The 9,746-nt window shown below is 45.4% G+C and overlaps 1 protein-coding gene across 2 annotated transcripts; it reads left to right on the top strand.

Annotated features, from left to right (window-relative positions):
* The first annotated feature begins 1,022 nt into the window (after window positions 1-1,022).
* Window positions 1,023-7,197, top strand: GHRL (ghrelin and obestatin prepropeptide). 2 transcript variants are annotated; one of them, XM_066594688.1, is made up of 5 exons: window positions 1,023-1,373; window positions 1,443-1,607; window positions 3,357-3,458; window positions 4,442-4,553; window positions 7,086-7,197. In XM_066594688.1, the coding sequence occupies exons 2-5, from the start codon at window positions 1,470-1,472 to the stop codon at window positions 7,106-7,108; spliced, it is 375 nt and encodes a 124-aa protein (XP_066450785.1). In that variant the 5' UTR covers window positions 1,023-1,373; window positions 1,443-1,469; the 3' UTR covers window positions 7,109-7,197. The 2 variants fall into 2 exon arrangements, with proteins under 2 accessions (XP_066450785.1, XP_066450784.1); XM_066594687.1 differs by having other exon boundaries at window positions 7,083-7,197.
* The last annotated feature ends 2,549 nt before the right edge of the window (window positions 7,198-9,746 follow it).

The following is a 9,746-nucleotide window of genomic DNA, read 5'->3' as shown; positions in this document are numbered from 1 at the left end:
CTGCTCCGCCGGGATGCTGGTGCCCGTTCCCGGTTGCAGCGAGGACTGCTGCTCAGCAGAACATGCCGCCTGCCCCCCCAAAGCTTCTGATTCCTCTGAGCTGCTGTGCTGGTATTTCCCCCCAGTTTTCCTGCTGCCAGGGCTCCTGGCTGCCATCTGGGAGAACCGCCTGTCATTAAGCAACTTTTCACGGAAGGGACCGCTGGTCCTCAGGATTCTCTCCCTTTCCTCCTCGTACATTTCTATTGCTTCTTCACAAGCTTTAATTTTCTGGCTTATTGGCACTTTCTTGCCACGGGGGGCTCGCTCCATGTCACAGCGGGCAGCCTGGAGCTCTCTACGCTGTTTTACAAGCTCCCTCCCGGCCTCTTCATAGTCCCGCATGTGGGTGGCAATGCGGGATGCCAGCTCCTCCACAGACTCTCCCTTTTGGCATTCGCCCCAACTCACAGGCTCCCTTTTGGCACTGACCTGCTTTTCTTTAGCCTGGCTTCTGGTCCTCCTGGACTCCGTATCCACCCGGGGTGTCGGGGTGACATTGCTGCTGCCCCGACTGGCTTTCTTCCCCTCCTGGGATTCAGCCCTCCCTCCCCCCGACCGAAGCCGGAGAGAGGAGGTCAGGGGCTCCATTGCTCCTGGAAGCCCCAGAAACTGCACGCCTTGCTGGGCCAAAACTCTGGAGCTGTGCCTTAGGCGACCACACCCTCTGGATCTCAGCAGAGCTCACCAGCACACACCCTTCTCCAGAGATGCACTCACTATTCTGCTGGTGGAGTCACTGTGTACATACATTACTTATCCTGTACTGATCCTGAGTTACATCCTGTATTATACTCCAGAGCTGCACTCACTATTCTACTGTTGGAGTCTCTCTGTACATACTTGTTACTAGTTGCTCAGGTGTTGGATCCGGTCACGCTTTACGTGAACACACGCTGCTCGCTGTAATGACAGCTGCTGTTATTATGAAGTGACATTTACCTTCCACGCTTGTGAACTGTGCAAACACATGAGCGCTGTCACCGACTGCTGCAGTACAAGAGCAGTCCATTACAATGTAGAGGGGAAGCGCACGTGCAAACAAAATAGTGGAGCAATACAAGGACTTTCTTCCTGTCCTATCAGTATCAGTGGTGGACGATCTGTAGCAGGTCCCCGGGGTCAGCTACATCGGCCCGGTCACTTCAGACCAGAACAAAGCCGTCTCTTTACATTCCAGCGTTGTGTAGCTGCGGCGCCCGTTATCCCGTATCTGCGCTCCTGGCAGCTTTCTGTCACATTCGGTTCCTTGGGAGACGCTCCAGATTCCTTTGGCCTCTCCTATAAATATACAGTGGGCTTGGTGGTGTTAGGACTTTCCTGTGAGACTCCATGTAAGTCGCATCTCAAGGTAACGTGGTTTTCGCTTCAAACTCTGTTTACCGTCTTTTTCCATTCTGCAGATCTCTAGCGAGGATTCAGTGTTCGAGATGATGTTGAGTAAAGTTGTCCTCTGTGGCGTCGTCCTATTTTGCCTTCTTTGGACGGAGGAGGTGGAGGCGGGGACGAGCTTCTTAAGCCCAGCAGATATGCAGAAAGCCGCGATGAGGGGACATGCGGCAGAGCAGGTAATAACGGCCCAGTGCCGAAACCTCCAACCTGTGACTACACCTCCGGTCTTGACAGTCTGTAGCTGTCTGGTCATCCTGTGTGTTGTGTTTTGGCAGCAGCTGTAGAGCCACAGATTGGGGATCAGAGCAATAAAAAACAATAATCGGTAAAGGGGTATTCCAGACATTTAACCCCCTTTTAGTATGGGTGACCTATCCTGATATGGTTGATTAGCAGAGGTCCATCATTTGGGACCCCCAGTATTCACACTCGCTGCAGCCAGATGGTGGTCAGAGCTGGAAGTGCTATATAAAGTATAAGGAGCTTTCTATTACACTTCTTACTCCAACCCCAATGCGGATGTACGGCCCCACTGCCGTTAGGGGGTGGGAGGGGCTAAGATCAGCTGATCATCAGGCATCCCTGGTGGCGGACTCCAGCTGATAAATTATTGATAACCTATCCTGAGGATAGATCATTAATAATGCAAGTGGTTAAATGACGGAATACCCCATATCGGTCGGGTTTTCACGCCCTACCGATAAACGCTGCCCCTCTCTGCCAGGGAAGGAGGCGGGACGAGCCAGGAGCTGGTGCACTGAGCTCCCGCCCCCTCTTTACTGTTTGCAATGGGAGAGCTGGGATGGGGGCGGAGCTAAGTTCCACCCCTCCCATTGCAAACAGTGGCGAGGGGCAGAGAAGAAGCCCTATGGAAGAAATAGAGAGCAACAGAACTAACCAAAAGAAATATGTGATATGTTATATGTGGATGTTATTGCCTTGATCCTTCATTACCTCTAATTATGTTATGTTTTACAAAAAAATATTTCATTCTGGAATCCCCCTGTGCGGGGTATATGTTTGGCAAATATATTGCTATATTCTGATGAAAATCAATAAAATTATTTGAAACTAAAAAGAAAATCTAAACAATTAAAAAATGCATATTTGGTATCACTGTGTACATAAAAGTCCGAACTATTATAATATCACATTTATCCCGCACGGTGTACGCTGTTAAAAAAAAAAGACCCTGGCTCGCAAAAGCTTTGTTAAAAAGGGATTAAAAGGTGCACGCACCTCAAAATGCTAATGAAAACTATAGCTCACTCCAAAAAAACAAGCTCTCACGCAGCCCATTCAACGAGAAAATAAAAAATGGTCCCGACTCTTGTACAGCGATGGAAAGCAATTTTTGATTTTAAAAAATTTGGGTGTCCTTTTTTGAGATAGAAAAACAATATAAACTTTGTATCACCATAAGCGTACTGAAACCATAGGACAAGATTCAGATGTCATTTTTACTGCATTGTGAACGGAGGATAGGCCATCAATAATAGATTGGTGGGGATCTGCCACCCAGTATCCCCACGATCAGCGGTGTGCTGGGTCGGTGTGCTCATACAATGAGTTGATTTCTGCAGGAAGCAGACAGCTTCATTCCCACTGCAGTGGTCAGGCTTGACATTGCAGGCCAAGTTTCCAGTCATTTAAATGCCAGCAATACCAATCCTTGCCACTACAGGGGGAATGGAGCTGTCTGCCTCCTGCAGAAAGCTCAGCACCGGAGTACACAGCTGATTAGCAGAGATCCCTGGCAATGGACCCCTGCTGATCTACTATTGATGATATATCCTGCTGCTAGGCCTTTAATAGTTTACAATTGGACAGCCTATTTTGACTATTTACTGCCTCTGTGTTCAACCGTAAAATACCAGAATCTCAGAAATTTTCCTTCGTATTATCTAATTTGATCATTTTCCCAGGGCAAGAAGATGCCAAGAGATCTGCCGTACGACAACCCGGGTCGCAGGGCGGCCGGAGACACCTGGGAGAATTTTGTGGATGATGGATCAGAAGAGATTGGGGTCTGTATCGCCCCCTGATCAGCGGTTATTAGCAAAAGACACTGTAGAAAACTGCAGTATTATGGGAGGATGATTAAAGTGGAGAAGTCAGCTTCATATACTATCCTTACACCTACAGATCCGGACTAGTAGTAGCCAAAATGGCACAGGAGACATACTGAGAAAATACAATTGACCCAAACACTAAACGGCCCCTATATTAGACCCCCTTCTAGTATCGTGTTGGACCTCCTTTGACCTTCAGAACTGCAGCAGTTTGTCGTGACGTAGATTCCACTGGGTGATGAAATTGTTTGGCAGCAATATCGGCCCCTGCGGACAGGAAGCTTCTTGTAGATAACGTGGAGGCGCTGACATGTTCTGACCGCATATATCTATATTACTCCGCAGATCCACACCATTCGCAACCTGATTGGTTATTTGGGTTGCCTGATTCATGGTGATTGGTTGTTTAGGTTGACTCGTGTAGAAGTGCGGAGTAAAAGCCTAATATGCGTTCTTACCAGCTCGCCGGAAGGGGGTCATCTATTCATGCTGCTTGCACCAAATTCTGACTTCCCATCAGCACGGTGCACAGACCCCTGGATCCATCTGACCAGGAGATTTTTTTTCTGCTGCTCAGTGATACGTTTTGTTCTCTTTTGCCCTCTTGAGTCTCGTATTTCTCTCAGACACAATGGCGCTGGAACTAAGGAACGGTGAGGTGCGCGGGCACACACATTAGTTGGAGCACCAGTGTTCTATTGACAAGAATGATTCCGGACATCCTCCGCTCCCCCTTTTTGGTACTAAGTTGTTTCCATCCACAGGATCCCCTTTCACCGATTGTTTTTCTCGATCCCACCACCCTCTGTATACTCTCCATTTGGCTCCTAGTAGTACGAAGCTGCAGCCGCTACTCTTACATAGGCAGTATAAGAAGCTGACAGATCTGCAGAGTCACTTCCTGCAACTATTCTCAGCCTCTACTATCTCCTCTGCAGGTGACGATCCCTCTGGACATTAACCTGCAGATGACGCGGCAGCAGTTCCAGACACACAGAGCAGCCATAGAAAACCTCCTGCTTGGACTGTTCTCCGTCGGCTCAGCAACAGGTAGGAGCAGTTTTGTGTGAGGTTCCCCTGTGGGGTGGGGGGGCCCGAAGGTTTACCATCTAGCTAATACATAGATCCCCAGTACCCCCAATGTAAAGTTGGGGGAATCTGGAGGCCTCTGCAATGTAATACTTGACCCGCTGATTTAGGGGCTAACCACCCTTTAGCTTCGTCCATTTCACGTGCGAATTTGCAAAGTGCGTCTTGGCTTGATCTCGGGTCTTGGGACGTGAACTCGAAGCATCATATGCATATATGATGCCCTGATTTTGGGTCCGGAGACTCATGGTCAGGCCAGAAAACACTGAAAATCCATACGTGAAACAGACGGCGCTAAAGCCAGTGTGCTTAGCCCTTCAGATGGGATGCCATTATACTGCTGCAGGAATAGGACTGTACAGGATTGGTCACAGACAGGACCCACCGCTTGTAAGCTCAACAATCCTTTTAACCAATTTCCACCACATGATGTACATGAGAGGGGAAGGGGTTTCCACAAAAATCAGCCTGTGCCACCCGCAACAGGAGCCACCTGTGACTGACAGCCCACTTCCCATTACAATGGCAGTGATCACATAGAATTCAATCCCTGCCTGTTAACTCTCTTACATGCCACAATCAATGTTGACAGAGGCAGACACCTCCCTTTATGTTATCAGCCCTCTGCCATCCAATCACGAGGGCCTATGGGTTGCCATGGCAACTGTACAACAGACAATGGTCCCTGTGTCTACCAGAGCTACAAGCTACAGAGTCTACAAGTACTGGCAAGTAAACCAGATAATACACTGTAGTATTTTTGTACTGCAGTATATTATGTGAGCGGTCATAGCATCACAGTTTCAAGTCCCCTAAAAGTGACAGAGGTTTTTAAAAAAACAAACAAAAAAACCCCACAGGTTCAAAGTCCTCCTACAGACATAGAGAAGTAAAAAATAAAAATAGATGCTTTTGACCATGTAAAAAAAACCTAAAAACACAATTTTTCCACAATTTTCCTTTTTAAAGAAAGAAATACACTTCGTATCAGCACATCCGCTGATGATCTGTACAATAGATTAAACACTATTTATCCCCCTTAGTGACACGGTCTATATAGGACCTAAGGATCCAACAATTTTTCGGGGATTTTCATTTCCGCATTTCAAAAGCCATAACTCTTTTATTCCTCCATTGACACGGCCGTATGCGGGCTTGTGTTTTGTGGGGTGAGCTGTAGTTTTTATTACTACAATTTTTTGGGTACATACATTGTATTGTATAACTTATTTATTTGGGGACAGCAGGGAGAAAAAAAATGCATTAATCATGCGGCTTAAGGGCTCTTTCAGACGGGCGTATTTTTCAGCAGTATTTTGGGAGCCAAAACCAGAAATGGGTCTAAAATTTGGAAGAAATGCCAATCTTCCCATTCTACTTTCTCTCTGTAAATTCTGCTCCTGGTTTTGGCTCACAAAATACTGATGAACAATACGCCCGTGTGAAGGAGCCCTAAATGACGATACGTGTTTTCTGCAGGTCGGTCCGATTACAATACCAATCTTTTGTACAATAATACCCTTTTTGGGGAAAACTATTTTTTTCATCTCTGGATTCAAAGTCCCATAACTATTTATTCTCATGGAAGGAGCTTTGTGAGGGCTTTTGTGTGACGAACTGTAGTCTTATTGGTGGGATTTTGGTTACATCTGTTTTTTTGAGGCAAAATAGATACAAAAAACCCCCCCTTTTTTAATATGGCACCTGCTGTGTAGGATAAAAAGTGCATTCAATTTCTTGTACGGGTTGTTATAGATGCGACGTTACCAAATGTGCATTTTTTTAAATTTTGCTAATTTTCTTTCTAAGAGGGGAAAGAGTGCAACACCCCCACACCATTTTTTGTTTTACAGGTATTCTTCAGATCTCTGTACTGGACCTGAACCTGTGATGCTATGATCGCACTGATTATACACTGCAGTATAATGCATTATGTACTGCAATGCAATATCACTAGAGATGAGCGAACGTGTTCGTTTAGAGCAATTACTCGATCGAGCATCGCTTTTTTCGAGTAACTGCCTAATCGGGCGAAAAGATTCGGGGGCGCCGGGGGGTTGTGGTGGGGAGAGAGAGAGCTCCCCCCTGTTATCCCTCGCTCCACCCCCCCCCCCCCGAATCTTTTCGCCTGAGTAGGCAGTTACTCGAAAAAAGCGATGCTCGATCGAGTAATTGTCCTAAACGAGCATGTTCGCTCCTCTCTAATTATCACCTATCACAGGCCATGGCAACCCATCACCCTCTGCAATTACATAGTGGAGGGCAGATGACACACCCTCCTTTTTGTGAACACTTTACATACTGCGATCAACATTGTCGCGGCGTGCAAGCGGTTAACAGCAGTAATATCAGTACGATAATTTAAAAAAAAAAAAAGAATTGTTAACGGACTGGTGAGATATTTAGTAGGTTGCAGCCCAAGTGACGCTCTGCTGCTCTATAATAATGTATAACTTATAATACTTGGGTCTCCTCCCTTTTTTTTCTCAGCAGATATACAAGAGGAGAAAGCCTAGCGGTCCTCCCGTGTTCGCAGCGCAGACTCCGTCACTTCCTGCCAGTCACTGCATGAACCGCTCTGAAATAAAGTAGATGTTTACAAGCATGACATGTGTCCTGTGCTCATTGTCCTTACACCCCGCCGCATCCTTCACATCCCACCTATCTATAGAAGGCCGCAGCTCCTGTAGATTACATGCAGAGGGGGCAGAAATATTGTATATCCTGCAGATTTTGGGTCTTTCTTGTCCTGGTATGATATAAAGCATGGGATGAAAGCCTTGTCCACGGCGCAAACCTCCAAGGAAACGCTCTTATACCAGATAAGGGAAGTTGATTTCTATGCCAATAAAGCCAGCCATAAAACATGTTTCAAGTCGACCAGCCAACTGCATGTACAACTGTCCAGCCCTTGTTATACTCCCCTCTACCAGTAGATGCTGTCTGCTATCCAGTGTAACTGATGAAGAGGCTCTTGTGCCTTGAAACAGGTTTTATTGCTACCTTTATCAAAAAAAAGCACGCACGCTCTCACTGACTGACTACTCATTCTTTAACTTCCCCTGTCGTACAAACGTGACATTTGGCATGACCATTCTTTAGGTCCTAAATAGGAAAAGTAAATGGGTCACAACTCGCTTCTTCAATGCTAAGTGCAAAAGTAAGTACACCCCTATGTAATGTAACTTCTCTGTGTCGTACAAGTGTGAAATTTGGCGCAAGCATTCCTTAGGTCCTAAAGGAGGGGGGGGGGGGGGGGAATATTCTGCAGAGGGACATCGGTACATGCAGCCTGAGGGGAATCTAACACTGCTCTATGTGTATACATATTTTATTCCTCAGCTACTCTAAAGTAACTTTGACTTCATAAAATTTTCTTGGCGAACAACACGCAAACACTTGTATCAAATTAACTTGGGTGAAGCCGGATATATCAGCTAGTCTGTTATAAGAATGTTGCTTTGGTGGTTGGCAGAGTACTAGGCTTTTATCCAGCACGTTATCTTGTCTCTCACCTCCCCCTTATGGTGAGACGTCTCCGTTTCAGTTCTGCCTCTATATCTTGTGCCTTAAGGCTTGTGCCCACTGATGAAGCAGGATACACCCGCGGATTTACCCCAGGGGAGTACAGCGGTGATAAACAAAAAGTGCCCACTGGTGATCATGGAAAAACACGCGTTTGATGGAGTAAGAGCTTTCTGCCTAAGTGATTATCATCAGTGGTTGGCTTTGTGCCAAACTAATCACTTAGGGACTCTGCTGCTGTGCACATATAAAAATCTTAAAGTGCACCCCAGCAGTGATTTGATGCAAAAGAGTTTTTGCCTAATGTGACTAATATCAGTAGTTGGCTTTTTGCCACAATAATCACATAGGTATTTTACTGCCTGGTACACAGAAGTCACTTACACTAACAGCAAATTGATCTGAAGTTATCTTTCAGAGTAATATATATGATCTGTAGTTATATCTCAGATCAGTATATATTTTTCTTCTGAAAGGAGTTCTCTATATGAATCAGGGGAAAAAATCTTTGCTCTTTCTACATAGACTTTGGATGGCCAGAACTTTGCCTTTTGGCTATTCCTGTCATCTAGGGCATACCACGCATCGCTCTATAAATTCATAAGCCATCCTTTTGAATATGCACCATTGGACTTTGGGATGTGTATCCATCCCTTGATGATTGTAGGTATATGTGGGTCACCATAAAATAGGAACCCAGGATTTACAAATCATCTATTGTGGTGACTTATTCATTTGTTCCAGCCTGATATATGACCCTAGGATTCTATATATCTCAAAGTGAATACATACTCCATTGAATTTGGGGATATAGGATCCCAGTTGACACTTCCATCTGCGATTGGGACACACAGTAATCCCTGTCAACATCTACACATCTCCCCTTCGATTATACTATCTGATACACTGGATAATAGGAGAATTGTTTTAAATCAATTCCCACCAGCTTAGAAGGGAGAGACTATGTATCACATAGAGTTCCCAATCGGTTATATGAGATTTCTTTCTTAAAGGGAATATCTGGACTTTAGGAAAGCAATCAGTAAAACAATTGAGACCTCCTAGTCTTATCACTACATCAGCATAGATCTATTCTATTACTTTATATCGCACAATATTTTCTTTTCTTTTTATCTAAATAAACTAATAAAAGTTATATTTTATTCTCTTGTGGTTCCCTACGGTGAAATATATTTCTTCAACGGGAACTCGGCTGCCTCGGTGATATAGGATACACCCGCGGATTTACCCCAGGGGAGTACAGCGGTGATAAACAAAAAGTGCCCACTGGTGATCACGGAAAAACACGCGTTTTTGCGCGGTCTCCATTAATACTATATGAACATAGAACATGCTGCGATATTTTTCCTGCAGCGGAAATCCATGGCAGAATCACAAATGTGAGCACTGACAGGCAGAAAAGCTATTAGATTCAATAGAACCTGATAGCTGCGTTATTCTGGTGCGAGGAACGAAACAGAAATCTGTCTGTGGGCATTAGCCTTTAGGCACTCTCCTGGGTCTGCTCCACCTCGCTCTTCACTTCATGGTGTGATGTCAGAGGGGTGCTGTGTATTATGAGCTTTCTCTCACAAGCTCAAATAGGTCTTTCTCTTAGGGTGCAGTATC

This window comes from Eleutherodactylus coqui, chromosome 3, assembly GCF_035609145.1.
Source record: "Eleutherodactylus coqui strain aEleCoq1 chromosome 3, aEleCoq1.hap1, whole genome shotgun sequence".
Lineage (NCBI taxonomy): Eukaryota > Metazoa > Chordata > Amphibia > Anura > Eleutherodactylidae > Eleutherodactylus > Eleutherodactylus coqui.
The sequence above is the reverse complement of the archived record's forward strand: the minus strand, read 5'-3'. Positions and strand labels throughout refer to the sequence as shown.